At 48.0% G+C, this 24,452-nt stretch overlaps 1 protein-coding gene across 1 annotated transcript in view; it reads left to right on the forward strand.

The window, feature by feature from the left end:
* LOC138286701 (spermine oxidase-like) overlaps positions 1–24,452 on the forward strand; it is a 145,489-nt gene that overhangs the window by 30,239 nt on the left and 90,798 nt on the right. Inside the window, exon 2 of the mRNA XM_069227200.1 lies at positions 11,653–13,152. Within this exon, the coding sequence (XP_069083301.1) occupies positions 11,684–13,152 (1,469 nt within the window). The 5' untranslated portion in view covers positions 11,653–11,683. The remainder of the gene's footprint in view (positions 1–11,652; positions 13,153–24,452) is intronic.

The raw sequence follows: 24,452 nt of genomic DNA on the forward strand, positions 1-24,452 counted from the left end.
GGGGTCGCAAACTGCGACCCACCTCATTAATATGCAAATTGCAAGTCGCAAATGAAAACTTACCTACATCTGGCCCCTGATCTCTAGATGTGAAGGGAGCCCTTCCAGAGTGACTACCCCTCCCACTGCCAGCTGCAATAGAAGGTTTGCTATGGGGAAGATCTTTGGAAGAACCCTCCTCTGAATCTACAGGATAATTCCCTGAGTCTAAGGGTGTGGAATCTTCCTTCTCCTCCTCATCCTGGCTACCAGTATGTTCCTGGTCAGCCTGAATAAGGAGGCTCAGAAGAACATTTTTGTTAGGGTTCGTTCCTACATCTAAGCTTCTCTCTGAGCAAAGCCCCTTCAGTTTTTTGAAGGTCCTGCCTTCACAGGGAGTAGCAATAACCTCAGAGCTAGGCCCAGCAGTAGACATGATGTAGTGTGAGTGTTAGTGTAGTGAAAGAAAGAAAACTACCCTACCAAACTTCTAGTCTCTTAGAAAGGAAAGGAAGAGACTAGACCCCTGTAACTAGGCATATGTGTATAACTCTAGGTACAGAGTATTCTTTCCTGTGGAAAGCACAGGTGACAGAGTGATAAGGCAAATGCAAGTACCTATCCCACCACTGCACCACCAATGTAGCAAGCTGGCCTGGTTTGTAGTGAGTACCTAAGCTACTTACACCTTATACCAGGTCCAGTTGTCCCTTATTAGTGAAATGTAGTCAGTTTCCAGAAGCCACGCTCGCTAGGGGTAGTGTGGGTGAGCAGCCAAGGCCTAACTAGGAGACATGCAAAGCTCATGCATTACCACTGTAGTCACACAATACTCACACACATGAAAGAAACTACACAGTGTTCCAAAAATAAAGGTACTTTATTTTGGTGACACAAATGCCAAAAATACCACAGAGACTATACTCCCTTAGGAGATAAGTAATACACAAATTATATACACTAGTATGGAGAAATAGCTGTAAAAAACAGTGCAAATAGTGAAAATCACAATAGTTAGAAATTGGTCTCGGGGGAACACAAACCTTATGCTAAGAAAGTAGAATGCCAAAGTTGGTTTCCCACCTAGGCAAGTGTGGTGTGTAGGGGGGTGCTGGGAGTATTAGAAAATATCAAAGGTAAGTAATAGAACCCACCCCAGAGCCAAGGAAAGCAGGAATAAATCACAGTAACTTACACACAAGAACACGAGAAAGAAGATATTGCAAGAAAACTGCATGACACCAGCAATGGATTACTGGACCTGAAGACCTGTGGGAGAATGCAACCAAGAAGCACTGAGAGTCCAGGGAGAACAGGAGCCCCTGCTAACCCGGATGAGGTTGCAAAAGAAGAACCTCTGGTGAAGAACAACAGTCAGTACTGCACCCAAGAAGACAGATGCGGATTCCTGGTTGGTGCAGAAGATGCCCCACACCGAATGGATGATTGGGGTCTGGCTTGAGTCGCTGGAGTCCGCCAACACTCCTTGGCACACGCAAAACTTGTGGTTAGTGGACAATGGCGCTGTCCGGTGCCAGGAGGGACCTGTTGGACTCTACCCACGACAAGGAATCAGTGGGGGCTCTCAGAAACTCAAAGAGCCCTCAGAAAGACCAGGCAGTGCACACAGGAGTCCCACAGCACAGGGACAGAGAAGGAACAAAAGGAAGCCCACGCAGCATTACACAAAGGGATCCCACGCCACTGGAGATCGATGCAGGAAGCTGTGCAGCACAGGAAAGGGTGCTGGGGGCTGGAACTGCACGGTGCACAAAGAACTTTGTGGAACCATGCTAACAAGCCTTGCAACTACAAAACACACAGTGCACTGGGGTACTCTCTTGCGTGGGGAGGCAAACTCCTTCCTCCACCAAAGTTGGAAAGTTGGACATCAGGACCCATCGAGACTATTTCAGTCCACCACCCGTGATGCAGGATCCACGCAGCTTGTCAGAAGAGGGGACCCACACAAACGGTCATCGATGCAGAGAAGTGCCTGCTGAAGCAGGGGAGTGACTCCTTCACTCCAAGGGAGATTCCTTCGTTCTTCTGGGGGCAGGCTGAAGACAGGCTGTCTTCTGAGGATGCACGACTGAGAAACAGTTGCAGTTGCTGGCAGGAGCTGAAGATACAAGGTTGCAGAAGTCATATTTGCTTCTTTGTTGCAGTTGTAGAGTTCCTGGAGGGTCCAGATGCAGTTTCTTTGGTAATAAGGTGAAGTAAAGGATGCTGGAGTCTTGCAATCCAAATCTGAAGAACCACCCAAGAGAGAGACCCTATATAGCCCTGAAAGGGGGATTGATCAGCTACACAGGTAAGCACCTATCAGGGGAGGGCTCTAACATCACCTGCTGGGACTGGCCACTCAGATGCTCCCAGAGTTCCCTGTCACCTTGGAATCCAAGATGGCAAAACCCAGGGACCCTCTGGAGGAGCTCTGAGCACCACCCCTGGTGTGTGAATGGACAGGGGAGTTGTCACTCCCCTTTCCTTTGTCCAGTTTCATGCCAGAGCTGGAAATGGGAGTCCCTGAGACTGGATTATGCAAGGAGGGCACCATCTGTGCCCTTCAAAGCATTTCCAAAGGCTGTGGGAGGCTACCCCTCCAATGCTTGTAACACCTATTTTTAATGGGAGAGGGTGTAACATCCCTCTCCCAAAGGAAATCCTTTGTTCTGCCTTCCCGGGCTTGAGCTGCTCAAGCAACAGGAGGGCAGAAACCTGTCTGTGAGGTGGCAGCAGCTGGGGCTGCCTGGAAAACCTCAGAAGGCTGTAATGGCAGTACTGGGGGTCCTCTAAGGAGCGCCCAGAGTGCATAGAATCGTACAACCAATGCTTGAAAAAGCCTTGTTGTATGATTCCAACATGTTTGATACCAAACATGGCCATATTCAGAGTTACCATTGTGAAGCTGTACATAGGGAGTGAACTATGTCCAGTGCATGTGTAAAATGGCGCCAGCACTCACAAAGTTCAGAAAAATTGTCCTGGAGGTCGTGGGGGCACCTCTGCTAATACCGGGGTGCCCTCACACACAGGTACTCTGCACCCATCCTTTAGGGTTGGAAGGCCTGACTTATGGGTGACTTATAAGTGACCTGGGGCAGTGTAAATGGCAGTGAAAGGGTGCATGCACCATTTCACACAGGCTGCAATGGCAGTCCTATAGAAGCCTTTGCATGGGCTCCCTATGGGTGGCAAAAGAAATTATGCAGCCCATAGGGATCCCCTGGAACCCCAATGCCCTGGGTACCTAGGTACCATATACAAGGGACTTATAGGGGGGACCAGTATGCCAAATTTGGGGAAATACTGGGTTACCAGTATGCAGTGACAACATTTAAAGGAGAGAGAGCATAATCACTGGGGTGCTGGTTAGCAGGATCCCAGTGAACACAGTCAAACACACTGACATCAGGCAGAAATTGGGGGTAACATGCCAAATAGAGGGTACTTTCCTATAATCCCAGATCAGGATCTCTCCTCCCAGGCAGAAAAGTCAACCTTCTTGGAGGGAACTGAGCCTGAAGAGCTTAGGCCTTACCACCCAGAGCTCTTGGGTCCAGAGACCTGCCCCATTCTTGAAGGCCTGAGGCAGCAGGCTTCACAGAAAGAGTTGGGAAATGTCAGTGATACCCACAAGGTTTATTGGGAGGAGGGGCTCCTGTACACTGAGGCCAGAGACCTCAAACCTGGTGCAGCCAGGAGGATGGTAGTGCCCCAGCAGTTCAGATAATTTCTCCTCATTCTAGCCCATGACATTCCCCTGGCTGGGCATCTAGGCCAAAATAAAACTTGGAGTAGGTTAGTTAACCACTTTTATTGGCCAGGAATGTCCTGAAAAGTGAAGGATTTTTGTCAGTCCTGCCCCACCTGCCAGGCCTGTGGCGAAGCAGGTGGGTACTTAAAGGCCCCCTTAATGCCACTACCTACAGCTGCAAAGGCCACCCTGGGTATCTTCACCAGGGTAGGGTTACCTAAGGAGGTAGTATCAGACAGGGATTCAAACTTCATATCTACATACCTAAAACACATGTGGAAGGAATCTAAGGTGACCTGTAAATTCACCACCCCGTACCATCCTCAAACAAATGGGCTAGTTGAAAGATTTAACCAGACCCTCAAAGACATGATTGGAGAACTACCTGAAAAACTCTAAAAGAAATGGGATGTCCTGCTTCCTTGCCTGCTGTTTGCCTACAAGGAAGTGCCACAAAAGTGAGTATGTTTTTCTCCATTTGAACCTTTGTTTGGGCACCCAGTAAGGGGACCACTAAGTATTGTTAGGGAAGGCTGGGAGAAGCCTCTCAAAAATCCCAAGCAAGATATTGTGGAGTATGTGCTTGGGCTATGTTCAAGAATGGTTGAGTACATGGGCAAAGCCAGCTAAAATCGTCAGGCCAGCCAGGAGCTGCAAAAGCTTTGGTATGACCAGAAAGCTGCTATGGTTGAGTTCCAACCAGGGCAGAAAGTTTGGGTGTTGGAGCCTGTTGTACCAAGTGTCCTCCAGGACAAATGGTCTGGCCCCTATTGCATACTTGAAAGAAAAGGGGAGGTCACTCCCTTAGTTGACCTAGGCAGTTGCAAAAAACAATAAATAATTATACATGTCAACTGCCTAAAACCCTTCTATGACAGAGCTGATGTCACCATTACAGTTACAGATGAGGGACATGAAGAGGAGAGCGAGCCTCTCCCTGATTTACTCTCCAACAACCCACAGGAGGGTTCTGTTGATGGAGTGGTCTTATCAGACACCCTCACCGAACAATAGCAAACTGATTGCAGGCAAGTCCTCAACCAATATGCTGAATTATTCTCTCTGACCCCTAGAAAGACAAACTGGTGTGCCCATGATGTGGACACTGGTGACCGCCTATTTGTCAAGAACAAGCTTTATAGATATCCAAACCATGTACAGAGAGTATCCATGCAGAAGTTAAAAAGATGCTGGATTTGGGTGTCATTCAACCCTCTGAGAGTCCCTCGGCTAGCCCAGTAGTTTTAGTCCCCAAACCATACCCCAAAGGAGAGTAAAGGAAATGAGGCTTTGTGTGGATTACAGGTCCTCAACTCTGTGACAAAAACAAATACACACCCAGTTCCAAGAGCTGATGAGCTCATAGACATACTAGGGGCAGCCAAATATCTGAGTACCATTGATCTGACATCTCGGTACTGGTAGATTGTTCTGACCCCAGGAGCAAAAGAGAGGTAAGCATTTTCTACTCCTAGTGGGCATTACTACACTGCTATGCCCTTTGGGCTAAAGAATGTGCTTGCCACCTTCCAGAGGTTGGTGAATCAAATCCTCGCTGGACCGGAATCTTTTAGTGCAGCTTACTTAGATGACATAGCTGTCTATAGTTCCACCTAGCAGGATCACCTGATCCACCTAGAGAAGGTCATTGAGGCACTGCAGACGGCAGCATCCATTATCAAGGCCAATAAGTGCCAGATAGGGCAGGGGAAAGCTGTTTACTTGGGCCACCTGGTTGGTGGAGGCCAAGTACAACACCTCCAACTCAAAATTCAGACCATTCTGACCATAGTATGGCACCATACTATATGTAAGGGCATAGTTGCATGAGCAATATGCCCCCACTGTGTTCTTGCCAACCCTAGTACAAAGCGAGTGAACAGAGGAGCCATTTTAAATACATGTACTGGACACTGGTCAAACACGAGTTTCCCAGCTCCATGATTGCCACTCTGCACCCTGGGTTGTTGGGTATCAAACAACTCAGAATGATGAATCCAAACTGGTACCAGTATTGGATTTAACCCTAAATGTACCCAGGGGTCACCTTAGAGGTGCCCCTTGCAAAAGCTAACCCCAACTGGTAACCCTAGTACAAAGCGAGTGAACAGATGAGCCATTTTAAATACATGTACTGGACACTGGTCAAACACGAGTTTCCCAGCTCCATGATGGCCACTCTGCACCCTGGGTTGTTGGGTATCAAACAACTCAGAATGATGAATCCAAACTGGTACCAGTATTGGATTTAACACTAAATATACCCAGGGGCCACCTTAGAGGTGCCCCCTGCAAAAGCTAACCCTAATTGGCAGAGTTGCTGACTGGTTCCAGCCAGCTGCCACTCCAGGCGGCCAATATACAAACCTTGGGGAGAGCCGTGGCTCTTTGGTTTGTTAAACAATGCCCTTCTTGGGTGGAGGAGCTAACACGCTCTCCCTCGGGAATGTGCAACACCCTGCCAGTGAGCTTCAAAGGGCTACAGCCCCTGAAACTCAAGCCCCCAGGCCTGCTGCTAGCAGCAGATGTCTTCCCCCTTTTCAAACGCCTACTTTTGGCGGGAGCAAAGGTGGGAAACCAGACAAAGGGTAGGAGGAGTGGCATCAATGAGCATTCACCACCTCTAGGGGCTTGCAGGCGAAGTGGACCCTCCATTTCATTTTCCTCGATTTTGGATGGCAGAAAAATAGCCAGTGAGGTTTACGGAAGTGACCCTTCCCACAGGAAGTGGTCCACATAGTAGGTGTAGCCACCCAAGTGTAAGAGTCCCATTGGACACTACCAGGTTCCACCTAAAAGGCCCACTAAATTCAGTATTTAGTGGGCTCCCCCAGACCAAGAAATTAGATTAATCTGGAGGAAGAGAAGACAGCACCAAATAACCCACTAGGACGAGAACAGAGGACCTGCTGCACCAGAAGAGGCCCCAAGACCCCTGCTTGCTGCACCGAGACCCGACAATCACCGCTGCGGCGGAGCTGACCACTGGACCGACCTCAAAAGACCCCAAGGACCTCCTGGCTTCGTAAATAGCCTGAGATCTCCCTGCTGAGTAGAGGCACCACTCAAGACACCAAAGGAACCTGCAAACCAGTAAGGGACACTTCACCGACAGGATGATATCTCCACAACCAGAAGTTGCAGCCAGACCCGACAATACACCAATAACAGCCTGGATGAGACCTGCAAGTGTGCCAACTTTGGTGGCACAGCACCCTCCTGTGGCCGAGTTGGGCCAATACCCCGAGTACTGGTCAGTGCACAACGGACAACCCCAAAAACAGCTCACCCAGAGCTGAAACTGTACCAGGAAGAAGCCCCGGTCAAGGAACTTCAGTGACACCGGACCTCCTGCTAGAGTGCCCGCGACATCCTGCAAGACCACAAGAAGAAGACATACCTCCAGCTTCAAAGGGTCCCTTTGCACACAGCATCCAAGACCTCCAAAACGCCCTGCACCTGGCAGCCCTGAGCCTATCATCGCAGGATCTGCTGTGTGCCCCGGGTCCCCGACCCCGTGCGACCTCAACAGCCCAAAGGGACCCCCAGGGACCATCTTTAAATCTGCTAACCAGCTCCTTTTCCAAGAGGCCCCTCCAGCTGGCTCTGCCCCTGTGCCAAGAGTTTTTCCAACGCTGTTCCCGCCTGAACCAGGAGCTGTCCGAGGCTCTCCAGCTGTCACAAGGTGCCCACCAACTTCTGCGACTATCCTGCAAAAGAAGAGACTGGTAACTCAAATGTACAATTTTTAATGCATTTTTAAAGGTGACTGTGCATTGATTCCAATGGGGCGTAATTACGAACAAAAATACTAACTTTATCAAAACTTTGAAAAGTCATAACTCAAAAAGTACTTAACATATTTTAAAGATCTTGGTCTTAAAATGTATATTAAGCTCTGAAGTAATTTATTATACATTCTGGTCTTGAGGTATTTATTGAGTGTGTGTGGTGCATGATTGGATTTGTGAGTACAGCAAATACTTAGCACATCTCCTGGATTAGCCTAACTGCTCGACCAGCTACCTCAAAAATTGGATCTGATTTTTACCTCTGGAAACCAATGTGTGGTTACCTAGATCCCCTGCACAGTGTGCCTAGCTTTGCACAGTACATAGAAGGACAGCCTCCTACAGTGACCAATGCGTCATCTACCTTAGGGTGGCTAAACCCACTAGGTGACCACTTCCTATACCTGGTTGGCTATTTTTCCTCCATCCATGATGGAGGAAAGTGAAATGGAGGGTCCGCTTGCAGGCAATACCTTAGTGGTGGTGCCTGCTAGGAAGGGCCACTCCTCCTGTGCTTTGCGTGTTTTTCCTGCCATAGCCCCTGCCAAAAGTGGGGGTTTGCAATGAGAGCGTCCATCTGCTGCTAGCAGCAGGCCCAGGGGTCAAGTTTCAAAGGCAGTAAGCCCTTTGTCGCTTACCGCCAGGCCAGTGCACATTCCTGAGGGAGGGGGTGTTAGCACCTACACTCAGGAAGGGCTTTGTTCTGCAACCCAGGGAGAAGAATATCCCACCCCAAGCTTGTACATTGGATGTGACAGGCTGGATAAGACCAGTCAGCAGCCATGCCAGGGTAGCTAGCTTTTGCAGGGGGCACCCTCTAAGGTGACCCCTGGGTACTTTTAGTATTAAATCCAATACTGGTACCAGTTTGAATTTATCATTCTGAGTTGTTTGATACCAAACAACCCAGGGTTCAGAGTGGCCATCATGGAACTGTGAAACTCATATTGACCAGTGTCCAGCAGATATAATAAAATGGCTCCTCTGTTTACTCACTATGTCCCAGGTTTCCCAAGGACACAGTGGGTGCATAATGCTCATGCAGCTAAGGCCCTCACATACAATATGGTGCACCCTGCCTTAGGGCTGGAAGGCCTGCCAGAGGGGGTGTCTTACCCATAGTGTATGCAGTGCATGGTGGACAAGGCACACAGGGAGTATGCCATGTAGAGTTTGCCCTTTTTATGTTTGCCCCAGTACACTCAGCTTGCGCTGGCAGTGCTGGTGCATCTGGGTGCAGGGCGCTAGAGGGTGGCACAATCAGTGCTGCTGCCCTCAGGGGGATATCCTTAATATCCCATGCCCCGGGTATAGGTGTACCCATTTACTAGGGATTTACAGTGATATTTAAGAGAGTATCCAATGCCAAGCATCACAACAGATTTAGGGAAAGATGAACTTCTAGGCCACATCAACATCAGGCAAAAAGTGGGGGGTTAACCATGCAAAAAGAGGCCTCCTCTCACAGTCACTACCAGGTTTCCCCTAAAACGCCCTCTAAATACAGTATTTAGTGGGCATCCCTAAACCTGGATTTAACGAATAAAAGAAGATCAGCGCCAAGAAGATACAAGGCACAACAACTGTGGACCTGCTGCAACAAAGAAAGGTGCCAAACCCTGCTTGCTGCACCCAGGACCTGACAATCACCACTGAGGAGCTGCTGGACAACTGGAAAAACTCTAAAGAACCCCAGAGGACCTCCAGGCTTCTAGAATCACATTACAACTCCCTCCAGAGTGGAGGTACCGCTCTAAAAACAGCTAGAACCCAGCAAGCCAGTAAGAGTCACTCCTGAACCAGATGCCACAGTTAGACCAAACTGCACCCCAACAACTGTGAGGACAAACTCTGCCAGTGTGCCACGTTTGGTGGCACTGCGCTCTCCAGCGGCCAGACTGTGCCAATACCCGGGGTATTGGTCAGCCAACATCGGACACCAAAAGAACCAGCCCGCCTGGGGTTGAAAAAGGAGCAGGAGGAAGCCACAGTTGAGAGACTTCAGGAACACTCTGGACCTCCCACAAGAGTGCCCCCATTGTCCTGCAAATGACCCTTGAACCAACTTACCTCCTGCTCTAGAGGGCATCCTTGCGCATAGCTCCTGGCTCACCAATTGGCTCTGCACCCAGCCCCCCTGTGTCCTGCACCGAAGAACCAGATGCACCCTAAGGTTCCCCCACCCCTTGCGACCTCAACACTCCAAGAGGACCCCCAGGATTCATCTTTAAACCTACCAGTGCAGTACGTTTTCAAGTGGTTCCCCGCAGTGGCCCTCCACCAGCTCCAGAGACCTTTCACCACTGCTCCCGCCGGAACAGGGAGCCGTCTGAGCTTGTCTAGCTGGCACAATGTGCCCACCGACGACCTTGACCAAACTGCAGAAGAAGAACTTGGTAAACCAACTGTACGATTTTATATGTATTTTTAAATGTGATCTTCCATTGATTCCTATGGTGAATAATTACACACAAAAAGAGTATTTGTTTAATAAAACTTCAAAAATTCATATCTCAAAAAGCACTTAACCAATTTTGATAATCTCAGTTTTAAAAATTACATAAAAATCTAAAGTATTTTTATAAATTGTCCTTGAGTTATTCCTTTGAGTGTGTAAGTTGCAGGATTGATGCTGTGAGTACAACAAATGCTTTGCACTTCTCCAAAATTGGCCTAATTGCTCGATCAAAATTAGAACATTAGGTGTTCTAGTTTTTACACCTGTAAACCAATGGGTGGTTGCCTGGACCCCTACACAGGGTGCCTAGCTTTGCACACTACATAGAGTGCCAGCCTCCTACATGCAGTGGCGTCCCATGGTGGGCCACCTCACCTACTCATCTATGTGGTTTTAGATGAGTTTAGATCACATCTGACGGGATTACAGCCCAATGGAGGAAGAGGAGCCCTGTGGGGACTTTGAGTCCAGCTCACACCTTGCCCTATCCTGGAGACTATGGTGGGACTTTGAATCCAGCTCTTCCTGTGACCTTGACCAGACATGGGTCACTGCAGGCAGGTCAGGCTCAGCCTCAATGAGCGTTCAATTCCTGAAGGAAAGATATTTGGCCTGGAGTCAAGTAGTAAGACTCTGAGTCGAGGTCTCTCCTCGCACTTTGTGTGGTATTGGCTAGGCCTGCTGTCTCCTCCTGCTCCGCTGGATGCTACTGTCTAGGGCATCGGCACTCGCAAACATTTCCCAAGGGGCCAAAATGTTTGGTCTGTGGTGTGACCGAGGGCCGCACTGATGCCAGCCGCGTGGCTGTCAGCGGGGTGTAAGGTAGGCCCAGGGAAAGTGACACAAGTACATCTAGTGGTTGAATTGTACCTGAGATCAATCCCAGCTTCCACATTTGATCAAATTGATTGATCCTAGGCAATTGTTGTATTTCACTTTGCTTCTTTTTTCTTCATTGTCACATAAGAGTACCTCGAAATACATGACTTCAGGCTGTGCCCTGTGCAAAACCTTCTCTTGAGCTTGATTTAATAAACTATAATCTTCTCCAAATATAATAGCAACTCAGGCCAGCCACAGGGTGCGGGTAACAACTGACTTGTCCCTAAGTTCACTACTGGCACTGTTGTCAGGGTAGGGGGAGGCATGAATGTTTCTAAATTAAATTTTGAAAACTGTCACTTTTTAAAACGAAAATAAAACTTCTCAATGCACTAATTTACATCTGATGCACTAAGGTAAAACGCTTTTGCATGTTAATGAAATACAATTTTTTTTCATCTTTAAAGTGACCATATTATATATGTACACGTCTGTTGCAAGATTGCTTTAAAAATGAACATGTTCTTAAAGTTAAGTGGAGCAGAACACCTTTAGTGCGCCATGTTTTTTTTTTACTTCAGTTCACCTGTAAATAAATGCTTGCCATTTATTTAATATCTTTATGAATGCTAGTGCTTTGTAAAGTAAACAACAGTCCTGTGCTGCTGTTCGAATGGGGGCCGAATGTAAAGGTTAGGAGGACCGCATGCGGCCAGCGGGCCGTACTTTGAGTATCACTGATCTAGGGCATACAGACAAGACTAATCTAAGGTGGTTTAAAGTGATTATGATCAGCTGGTTGTGCCAGGTTGCTGTTGAAACGCCTTCATCTTTTCTTGCAGACACCTCCCCATCACTCCACTCACGTTACCCATGGCTTCCAGTTTCACTTCCAACGAACCGCGCATCGTCATCGTTGGCGCTGGCTTTGCTGGGTTGGCGGCGGCTACAACACTGGTGAAGAGCGGACTCAAAAATGTGGTCATCCTCGAGGCGATGGACTACGTCGGCGGGAGGACACATACGGTGAGACCCTTTGGGGCAAACATCATTGAGATGGGGGCCACCTGGATCCATGGGCAGACAAACAACCCGCTTTACCAATTAGCCAAGAGCCAAGGTCTGCTAGCCGAGGAGGGCTTCCATATGACCTCTTGCCAACCGGGTATGGTGAGCCCTGAACATTACTTCTTCACTGAGCACGGGGAGCGGCTGCCGAAGGAGGAAGTACAGAAGGTCTCAGCTTTCTTCGCTGCCTTGATCACCAGGATTATGGGGCAGAGCTTCAAGGCAGACTACAGCTCCTGGTCACTGGGAGATTTCCTGGACCAGGAGTTTTTGGCATCGGGTTTGTCAGAGCCAGGGGGTGTGGACTTGGTCTTTGAGTGGTGTAAAAGGATTGAGTGTGTTGATGAAGCCGTCAACTCTATGTATGAGTTCGCCTTAAGTCAGCTTGGGCTCTACACCCGCTTGGATGGTCCTTTCTTCAACTGCTTGGGGCCCAAAGGCTACCAGGCCATTGTAGACGTCCTTGTGGAGACACTTCCAAGCACCAACCTTCGACTTGGAAAACCCGTGAAGTGCATCCAATGGGCAGGCTCCTCTGAGAAGGATGGTAATGGGGCAGAGCCATCTAAGAAGGACACCGGTGGGACAATCCAATGGACAAACTCATCTGGGATGGACTCTGGTGGGACCATGCAATGGGAAGGCTCATCTCAGAAGGACGCCGGTGGGACCATCCAATGGACAAACTCATCTGGGATGGACTCTGGTGGGACCATGCAATCGGCAGGCTCATCTGAGAAGGACTCTGGAGGGACCATGCAATGGGCAGGCTCATCAAAGAAGGGCTCTGGTGGGACCATGCAATGGGAAGGCTCATCTGAGAAGGATGCTGATGGGGCACACCACCCAGTGAGGGTGGTCTGTGATGATGGCGAAGAATACCATGCTGACCATACCATTGTTACTGTGTCTCTTGGCTGCCTCAAGGAGAGGGCTCAAACCATGTTCAAGCCTCTTTTACCCCACGGGAAGATGGAGGCCATAGCTAGGCTGGGCTTTGGGACAGTGGCCAAGATCTTCCTGGAGTTTGAGGAGCCCTTCTGGCCTGAGGACTGCACAGGGATTCAACTTCTCTGGGAGAAGGGCCCAGAGGATAAGGAAGTGTACAACACACACAAGGAGGAAGACAATTGGACGAGCGACTGGTTCAAGAAGATTGGCGGCTTTGACCGGGTGGCACGACACCAGAGTGTCCTTTGTGGGTGGATAACAGGACTGGCGGCAGAGCACATGGAAACCCTGCCAGAGGCGGAAATAGGCGAAACATGTGTCAGGTAACTCGAAGCCCAGGATATCCAACCAGTGGCCATGGTGTATATACACTGCTTCTGTCCATTGCTTATGTACTGCTACAGCAGAACCCTCATGCACACTTCTGCACACAGCCAATGCTGCCAGGAGCTTATGCACTGCTTCTATACACCTCTCATGCACACTTTTGCTCACTGCAATGCTGTGGAGAGCTTATGCACTGCTACAATACACCTCTTATGCACACTTCTACACACTGCCAGAGCTGCAAGAAGCTTTTATGCTGCTACTATACACCTCTCATGCACACTTCTACACACTGCCAATGCTGCAAAGAGCTTATGCACTGCTTCTATACACCTCTCATGCACACTTCTACACACTGTCAGTGCTGCAAGAAGCTTAGGCACTGCTACTACACATCCCTCATGCACACTTCTGCACACTGCTAATGCTGTGCAGAGCTTATGTACTGCTACTATACATCTCTCATGCACACATCTGCACAGTGTGACTGCTGTGTAGAGCTTATGCATTGTTTCTATACACCTCTCATGCACATTTCTGCACACTGCCAATTCTGCGAAGACCTTATGTACTGCTACTTTACACCTCTCATGCACACATCTACACACTGCGAATGCTATGCAGAGCTTATGCTTTGTTTCTATACACGTCTCACACCCATTTCTACACACTGCCAATGCTGTGAAGAGCTTATGCACTGCTACTATACACCTCTCATGCATACTTCTAGAGACTGCAAGCGCTGGGAACAGCTTATGCACTGCTACTATACACATCTAATTCATACTTCTATACACTGCTAATGCTCCAAAGAGCTTATGCACTCCTACTATACACCTGCCCCACACACTTCATCACACTGCCAGTGCTGCGAGCAGCTTATGCACTGCTACTATACACCTCTCCTGCACACTTCTACAGACTGCGAGCGCTGGGGACAGCTTATGCACTGCTACTATACACCTCTAAATCATACTTCTACACACTGCTAATGCTGCGAAGAGCTTATGCACTGCTACTATACACCTCTCATTCACACGTCTACACACTGCCAATGCTGTGTAGAGCTTTCGCACTGCTGCTATATACCTCTCATGCATGTTTCTGCACACTGTTAACACTGTGAAGAGCTTATGCACTGCTTTTATACACATCTCCTGAACACTTCTACACACTGCCAATGCTGCAAAGTGCTTATGCACTGCTACAATACACCTCTCATACACATTTCTACCCACTGCTAATGCTGCGAAGCGCTTATGCATGGCACTTATACACCTCTCATGCACACTTCAATGCATTGTCAATGCTGCGAAGACCTTATGCACTGCTACTGTACACCTCTCATGCCCACTTCTACACACTGCCAATGTTGCCAGGAGCTTATGCACTGTTTCTATCACCTCAGATTCACATTTCTACACACTGGCAATGCTGCAAAGAGCTTATGCTCTGCTACAATATAGCTCACTTGCACACTCCTTGCACTGCCAATGCCGCGAAGCGCCTATGCATGGCTACTCTACACCTCTCATGCACACTTCAACGCACTGCCAATGCTGCGAAGAACTTATGCATGGCTAATATACACCTCTCATGCACACTTCTAAGCATGGTCAATGCTGCAAAGAGTTATACTTGCCCACTATACACCTCTCACGCACACTTCTACACACTTTCAAAGCTGCAAAGAGCTTATGGATGGCTATTATACACCTCTCTTTCACACTTCTACGCACTGACAATGGTGCGAAGAGCTTCTGCATGGCTACTATACACCTTGCATGCACACTTCTGCACAATGTCAATGCTGCGCAGAGCTCATGCATGGTTACTATACACCTCTCATGCACACATCTGCACACTGCCAATGCTGCATAGAGCTTATGCACTGCTACTATACACCTCACAAGCACACATCTACGCACTGTCTATGCTGCAAAGAGCTTATGCACTGCTAGCATACACCTCACAAGCACACATCTACGCACTGTCTATGCTGCAAAGAGCTTATGCACTGCTACTATACACCTCTCATGGACACTTCTACGCACTGTCAATGCTGCAAAGAGCTTATAAATGGGTACTATACACCTCTCATGGACACTTCTACACACTACCAATGCTGCGAAAAGCTTATGCATGGCTACTATACACCTCTCATGCACACTTCTACGCACTGTCAATCCTGCAAAGAGCTTTTGCGTGGCTACTTTACACAGCTCATGCACACTTCTGCACATTGCTAATTCTGTTCAGAGCTTATGCACTGCTACTACACACCACTCATGCACACTTCTACACACTGCCAATGCTGCAAAGAGCTTATGCACCGCTACAATACACATCTCATGCACACCTCTAAACACTGCCAATGTTGCAAAGAGCTTATGCATTGCTTCTATACACCTCTCATGCACACTTCTATGCACTGCAAATGCTGCAATGAGCTTATACACTGCTTCTATGCAGCTCTCATGCACACTTCTACACACTGCCAATGCTGCAAAGAGCTTATACATTGCTTCTATGAACCTCTCATGCACACTTCTACACACTGCCACTGCTGCTAAGAGCTTATGTACTGCTATTATAAGCCTCTCATGCACACTTCTACACACTGCCAATGATACGAGTTTATGCACTGCTTCTATACACCTCTCGTGCACCTTCTACGCACTGACAATGCTGCGGAGAGCATATGCACTGCTTCTATACACCTCTCATGCACACTTCTGCACATTGCCAATGCTGCAAGGTGCTTATGCACTGCTACTATACTCATCTCATGCACACTTCTACACACTGCTAATGCTGCAAAGTTATTCACTGCTATTCTACACCCCTCATGCCAACTTCTACGCACTGCCAACGAATCGAAGAGCTTATGCACTGTTTCTATACACCTCCCATGCACACTCTACACATTGTTAATGCTTTGAGGAGCTTATGCACTGCTACTATACACCACACATGCACACTTCTACACACTGCCAATGCCGCGAAGAGCTTATGCACTGCTACCATACACCTCTCATGCCCACTTCTACACACTGCCAATGATGCAAAGAGCTTATGCATTGCTACTATACACCTCTCATGCATACGTCTACACACTGCTAATGCTGCAAAGGGCATATGCACTGCTAGTCTACACCCCTGATGCCCACTTCTACGCACTGCCAACACATCGAAGAGCTTATGCACTGTTTATATACACCTCTCATGCACACTCTACACACATTGTTAGTGCTGTGAGGAGCTTATGCACTGCTACTAAACACCTTTCATGCACACTTTTACATACTGCCAGTGCTGCAAGGTGCTTCTGCATTGCTTTTATATACCTCTGATGCATACTTATTTATATTGCTAATGCTGCGAAGAGCTTATGCACTGTTTTTATACATCTCTCATGCACAGATCTACACATTGCCAATCATGTGCAGAGCATATGCACTGCTTCTAAATACTTGTCATGCACACTTCTACACACTGTCAATGTTGCAAAGAGCCTATGCACTGCTACTATACACCTCTCATGCACCATTCTACTCACTGCAAATGCTGGGAAGAGGTTATGCACTGCTATTCTACACCCTCATGCACACTTCTGTGCACTGCCAACGCAGCAAAGAGATTATGCACTGTTTCTGTACACCTCTCATGCACACTCTACCCACTGTTAGTGTTGCAAGGAGCTTAAGCACTTCTACTATACACCTCTAATGCACACTTTTACACACTGCCAGTGCTATGAGATGCTTATGCACTGCTTTTATACACCTCTGATGCACATTTCTTCATATAGCTAATGCTGGAAAGAGCATATGCACTGCTTCTATACACTTGTCATGCACATTTTTACACACTGCCAATGCTGCAAAGAGCGTATGCTACTATATGCTTCTCATGCACACTTCTACACAATGCTAATGCTGCGAAGAGCTTATGCGTTGCTACAAAACATCTCTCATGAACACTTCTACACACTGCCAATGCTGCACAGAGCTTATGCATGGTTACTATACACCTCTCATGCACACATCTGCACAAAGCCAATGCTGCCAAGAGCTTTTGCACTGCTACTATATACCTCACAAGCACACATCTACGCACTGTCTACGCTGCGAAGAGCTTATGCACTGCTACTGTACACCTCTCATGGACACTTCTGCGCACTATCAATACTGCAAAGAGCTTATAAATGGGTACTATACACCTCTCATGCACACTTCTCCACACTACTAAAGCTGCTGCATGGCTACTATACGCCTCTCATGCACACGTCTACGCACTGTCAATGCTGCAAAGAGCTTTTGCATGGCTACTTTACACCTCTCATGCACACTTCTGCACATTGCTAATGCTGTGCAGAGCTTATGCACTGCTTCTATACACCACTCATGCACACCTCTACACACTGCCAATGCTGCAAAGAGCGTATGCACTGCTACAATACACATCTCATGCACACCTCTACACACCGCCAATGCTGCAAAGAGCTTATGCATTACTTCTATACACCTCTCATGCACACTTCTATGCACTGCCAATGCTGCAACGAGTTTATACATTGCTTCTATGCAGCTCTCATGCACATTTCTACACACTGCCAATGCTGAAAAGAGCTTATACATTGCTTCTATACACCTCTCATGCACACTTCTACACACTTCCAATGCTGCTAAGAGCTTATGCACTGCTATTATAAACCTCTCATACACAATTCTACACACTGCCAATGATACGAGGAGCTTATGCACTGCTTCTATACACCTCTCTTGCACACTTCTACGCACTGACAATGCTGCGAAGAGTGTATGCACTGCTTCTATACACCTCTCATGCACACTTCTGCACATTGCCAATGCTGCAAGGTGCTTATGTACTGCTACTATACACATCTCATGCACACTTCTGCACACTGTCAATGCTGCGAGGAGCTTATGCACTGCTACTATACACCTCTCATGCACACTTCTTGACATTGCCAGTACTGGAAGTTTATGCACTGCTACTCTAGACCTCTTATGCATCTTTCTACCCACTGCCGGTGCTGCATGGGTCTTATGCATTGTGCTATGTACCTCTCATGCACACTTCTACACACTACCAATGCAACAAAGAGCTTATGCACTGCTACTCTAGATCTCTTGTGCATTCTTCTATCCACTGCCAATGCTGCGTATAGGTTTTGCACTGCTTCCATACACCTCTAGTGCACACTACCTCACAGTGCCAATGCTGCTACCCCTGACCTCTTATACATTCTTCTACCCACTGCCAATACTGCAAAGAGCTTACGAACTACTACAATACACCTCTCATGCACACTTCTACAAACTGCCAGTGCTGCAAAAGAGCTTATACACTGCTACTATACACCTCTCATGCACACGTCTGCACACTGCCATTACTGTGAAGAGCTTAAGCCCTGCTGCTATACACATCTCATGCACACTTCTACACACTGCCAATGCTGTGCAGAGCACATGCACTGCTACTATACACCTCTCATGCACTCTTCATCACACTGCCAGTGCTGCCAGGAGTGTATGCATTGTTTCTATACACCTCTTGTGCATAGTTCTACACACTGCCAATGCTGCAAAGATATTATGCTTTGCTACTATACACCTCTCATGCACACCTCTACACACGGTGACTGCTGCGAAGAGCTTATGCTCTGCTACTATACACCACTCATGCACACTTCTATGCACTGCAATTGATGTGAAGAGCTTATGCACTGCTACTATACATCTCTCATGCACACTTCTATGCACTGCCAATGCTGCGAAGAGCTTATGCACTGCTACTATATACCTCTCATGCACACTTCTACACACTGCTAATGATGCAAAGAGGTTATGCATTGCTACTATACACCTCTCATAAACACTTCTACACACTGCTAATGCTGCAAAAAGGTTATTCACTGCTATTCTACACCCCTCATGCCAACCTCTACGCACTGCCAATGCATCGAAGAGCTTATGCACTGTTTCTATACACCTCTCATGCACAATATACACATTGTTATTGCTGTGAGGAGCTTATGTACTGCTACTATACACCACTCATGCACACTTCTATGCACTGCAAGTGCTGCGAAGAGCTTATGCACTACTACTATACACTTGTCATGCACACTTCTACACAATGCTAATGCTGCGAGGAGCTTATGCGCTGATATTATACACCATTCATGCACACTTCTACACACTGCCAAAGCTGCAAAGAGCTTATGCACTGCTACAATACACATCTCAAGCACACCTGTACACACTGCCAATGCTGCAAAGAGCTTATGCATTGCTTCCATACACCTCTCATGCACACTTCTATGCACTGCCAATGCTGCAACGAGCTTATACACTGCTTCTATGCAGCTCTCATGCACACTTCTACATACTGCCAATGCTGTGCAGAGCGCATGCACTGCTACTATACACCTCTCATGCACTCTTCGTCACACTGCCAGTGCTGCCAGGAGTGTATGCATTGTTTCTATACACCTCTCATGCATAGTTCTACACACTGCCAATGCTGCAAAGATATTATGCTTTGCTACTATACACCTCTCATGCACGCCGCTACACACGGTGACTGCTGCGAAGAGCTTATGCACTGCTACTATACACCACTCATGCACACTTCTATGCACTGCAATTGATGTGAAGAGCTTATGCACTGCTACTATACACCTCTCATGCACACTTCTATGCACTGCTAATGCTGCGAAGAGCTTATGCACTGCTGTAGGAGGCTGGACTGGCTTGTAGTGAGTACCAAGGGGTACTTGCACCTTGCACCAGGCCCAGTTATCCCTTATTAGTGTATAGGGTGTCTAGCAGCTTAGGCTGATAGATAATGGTAGCTTAGCAGAGCAGCTTAGGCTGAACTAGGAGACGTGTGAAGCTACTACAGTACCACTTAGTGTCATATGCACAATATCATAAGAAAACACAATACACAGTTATACTAAAAATAAAGGTACTTTATTTTTATGACAATATGCCAAAGTATCTTAGAGTGTACCCTCAGTGAGAGGATAGGAAATATGCACAAGATATATATACACAATAGCAAAAATATGCAGTATAGTCTTAGAAAACAGTGCAAACAATGTATAGTTACAATAGGATGCAATGGGGAAACATAGAGATAGGGGCAACACAAACCATATACTCCAAAAGTGGAATGTGAACCACGAATGGACCCCAAACCTATGTGACCTTGTAGAGGGTCGCTGGGACTATTAGAAAATAGTGAGAGTTAGAAAAATAACCCTCCCCAAGACCCTGAAAAGTGAGTGCAAAGTGCACCAAAGTTCCCCTAAGGACAAAAGAGTCGTGTTAGAGGAATAATGCAGGAAAGACACAAACCAGCAATGCAACAACTGTGGATTTCCAATCTAGGGTACCTGTGGAACAAGGGGACCAAGTCCAAAAGTCACAAGCAAGTCGGAGATGGGCAGATGCCCAGGAAATGCCAGCTGTGGGTGCAAAGAAGCTTCCACTGGACAGAAGAAGCTGAGGTTTCTGCAGGAACGAAAAGGGCTAGAGACTTCCCCTTTGGTGGACGGATCCCTCTCGCCTTAGAGAGTCGTGCAGAAGTGTTTTCCTGCCGGAAGGACGCCAACAAGCCTTGCTACACGCAAATCGTGCGTTTGGCGTTTTTGGACGCTGCTGGGGCCCAGGAGGGACCAGGAGGTCGCAAATTGGACTTGCAGAGAGAGGGGACGTCGAGCAAGACAAAGAGCCCTCACTGAAGCAGGTAGCACCCGGAGAAGTGCCAGAAACAGGCACTACAAGGATGCGTGAAACGGTGCTCGCCGAAGTTGCACAAAGGAGTCCCACGTCGCCGGAGACCAACTTAGAAAGTCGTGCAATGCAGGTTACAGTGCCGTGGACCCAGGCTTGGCTGTGCACCAAGGATTTCCGCCGGAAGTGCACAGGGGCCGGAGTAGCTGCAAAGTCGCGGTTCCCAGCAATGCAGCCCAGCGAGGTGAGGCAAGGACTTACCTCCACCAAACTTGGGCTGAAGAGTCACTGGACTGTGGGGGTCACTTGGACAGAGTCGCTGGATTCGAGGGACCTCGCTCGTCGTGCTTAGAGGTAACCCAAGGGACCGGTAATGCAGCTTTTTGGTGCCTGCGGTTGCAGGGGGAAGATTCCGTCGACCCACGGGAGATTTCTTCGGAGCTTCTGGTGCAGAGAGGAGGCAGGCTACCCCCACAGCATGCACAAGCAGGAAAACAGTCGAGAAGGCGGCAGGATCAGCGTTACAGAGTTGCAGTAGTCGTCTTTGCTACTATGTTGCAGGTTTGCAGGCTTCCAGCGCGGTCAGCGGTCGATTCCTTATCAGAAGGTGAAGAGAGAGATGCAGAGGAACTCGGCTGAGCTCATGCATTCGTTATCTAAAGTTTCCCCAGAGACAGAGACCCTAAATAGCCAGAAAAGAGGGTTTGGCTACCTAGGAGAGAGGAAAGGCTACTAACACCTGAAGGAGCCTATCAGCAGGAGTCTCTGACGTCACCTGGTGGCACTGGCCACTCAGAGCAGTCCAGTGTGCCAGCAGCACCTCTGTTTCCAAGATGGCAGAGGTCTGGAGCACACTGGAGGAGCTCTGGACACCTCCCAGGGGAGGTGCAGGTCAGGGGAGTGGTCACTCCCCTTTCCTTTGTCCAGTTTCGCGCCAGAGCAGGGGCTAAGGGGTCCCTGAACCGGTATAGACCGGCTTATGCAGAATTGGGCACATCTGTGCCCAACAAAGCATTTCCAGAGGCTGGGGGAGGCTACTCCTCCCCTGCCTTCACACCATTTTCCAAAGGGAGAGGGTGTCACACCCTCTCTCAGAGGAAGTTCTTTGTTCTGCCATCCTGGGCCAGGCCTGGCTGGACCCCAGGAGGGCAGCTGCCTGTCTGAGGGGTTGGCAGCAGCAGCAGCTGCAGTGAAACCCCAGGAAGGGCAGTCTGGCAGTACCAGGGTCTGTGCTACAGACCACTGGGATCATGGAATTGTACCAACAATGCCAGGATGCAATAGAGGGGGCAATTCCATGATCATAGACATGTTACATGGCCATATTCGGAGTTACCATGGTGAAGCTACATATAGGTAGTGACCTATATGTAGTGCACGCGTGTAATGGTGTCCCCGCACTCACAAAGTTCAGTGAATTGGCTCTGAACAATGTGGGGGCACCTTGGCTAGTGCCAGGGTGCCCTCACACTAAGTAACTTTGCACCTAACCTTTACCAGGTAAAGGTTAGACATATAGGTGACTTATAAGTTACTTAAGTGCAGTGTAAAATGGCTGTGAAATAACGTGGACGTTATTTCACTCAGGCTGCAGTGGCAGGCCTGTGTAAGAATTGTCAGAGCTCCCTATGGGTGGCAAAAGAAATGCTGCAGCCCATAGGGATCTCCTGGAACCCCAATACCCTGGGTACCTCAGTACCATATACTAGGGAATTATAAGGGTGTTCCAGTAAGCCAATGTAAATTGGTAAAAATGGTCACTAGCCTGTCAGTGACAATTTGGAAAGAAATGAGAGAGCATAACCACTGAGGTTCTGATTAGCAGAGCCTCAGTAAGACAGTTAGTCACTACACAGGTAACACATTCAGGCACACTTATGAGCACTGGGGCCCTGGGTTACCAGGGTCCCAGTGACACATACAACTAAAACAACATATATACAGTGAAAAATGGGGGTAACATGCCAGGCAAGATGGTACTTTCCTACACAACCCCCCCCCAAACGAAGGACAATAAGACTAGCCATTACCTGATGAGTCTTCATTGTCTAAGTGGAAATATCTGGAGAGTCCATCTGCATTGGAGTGGCTACTCCCAGGTCTATGTTCCACTGTATAGTCCATTCCCTGTAGGGATATGGACCACCTCAACAATTTTGGATTTTCACCTTTCATTTGTTTTAGCCAAAGTAGAGGTTTGTGGTCTGTCTGAACAATGAAGTGAGTGCCAAACAGGTATGGCCTCAACTTCTTCAGAGCCCAGACCACAGCAAAGGCCTCCCTCTCAATGGCAGACCAACGCTTTTCTCTAGGGGTCAACCTTCTACTAATAAAAGCAACAGGTTGATCCTGGCCCTCAGAATTAAGTTGTGATAGGACTGCCCCTACTCCTAATTCAGATGCATCAGTTTGGACATAGAATTTTTTAGAGTAACAAGGGCTTTTCAGGACAGGTGCAGAGCACATGGCCTGCTTCAGCTCCTCAAAAGCTTTCTGACAGCTTGCTGTCCATAATACCTTTTTAGGCATTTTCTTGGATGTGAGGTCATTAAGAGGGGCTGCAATGGAGCCATAGTTCTTAATGAACCTCCTGTAATACCCAGTGAGGCCTAGGAAGGCTCTCACCTGAGTCTGAGTGGTAGGGGGAACCCAATCAATAATAGTTTGGATTTTCCCCTGAAGTGGTGCAATCTGTTCCCCACCAACAAGGTGTCCCAGATAAACCACCTTACCCTGCCCTATCTGGCACTTTGAAGCCTTGATAGTGAGGCCTGCCTTTTGCAGGGCCTCCAAAACTTTCCATAGGTGGACCAGGTGATCATCCCAGCTGGAGCTAAAGACAGCTATATCGTCCAAATATGCTGCACTGAAAGCTTCCAGCCCTTGCAGGACTGTGTTCACCAACCTCTGAAAAGTGGCAGGTGCATTTTTCAAACCAAAAGGCATTACAGTAAACTGGTAATGTCCTCCAATGGTAGAAAATGCAGTCTTAGGTTTAGCATCTTCTGACAATTTGATCTGCCAATACCCTGCAGTCAAATCAAAAGTGCTTAGATACTTGGCAGATGCCAGTGTATCTATGAGCTCATCTGCCCTGGGTATAGGGTGAGCATTGTAGGAAAGTACCATCTTGCCTGGCATGTTACCCCCATTTTTCACTGTATATATGTTGTTTTAGTTGTATGTGTCACTGGGACCCTGGTAACCCAGGGCCCCAGTGCTCATAAGTGTGCCTGAATGTGTTACCTGTGTAGTGACTAACTGTCTCACTGAGGCTCTGCTAATCAGAACCTCAGTGGTTATGCTCTCTCATTTCTTTCCAAATTGTCACTGACAGGCTAGTGACCATTTTTACCAATTTACATTGGCTTACTGGAACACCCTTATAATTCCCTAGTATATGGTACTGAGGTACCCAGGGTATTGGGGTTCCAGGAGATCCCTATGGGCTGCAGCATTTCTTTTGCCACCCATAGGGAGCTCTGACAATTCTTACACAGGCCTGCCACTGCAGCCTGAGTGAAATA

Source organism: Pleurodeles waltl, chromosome 3_2 (assembly GCF_031143425.1).
Source record: "Pleurodeles waltl isolate 20211129_DDA chromosome 3_2, aPleWal1.hap1.20221129, whole genome shotgun sequence".
NCBI classification, from domain to species: Eukaryota; Metazoa; Chordata; class Amphibia; order Caudata; family Salamandridae; genus Pleurodeles; species Pleurodeles waltl.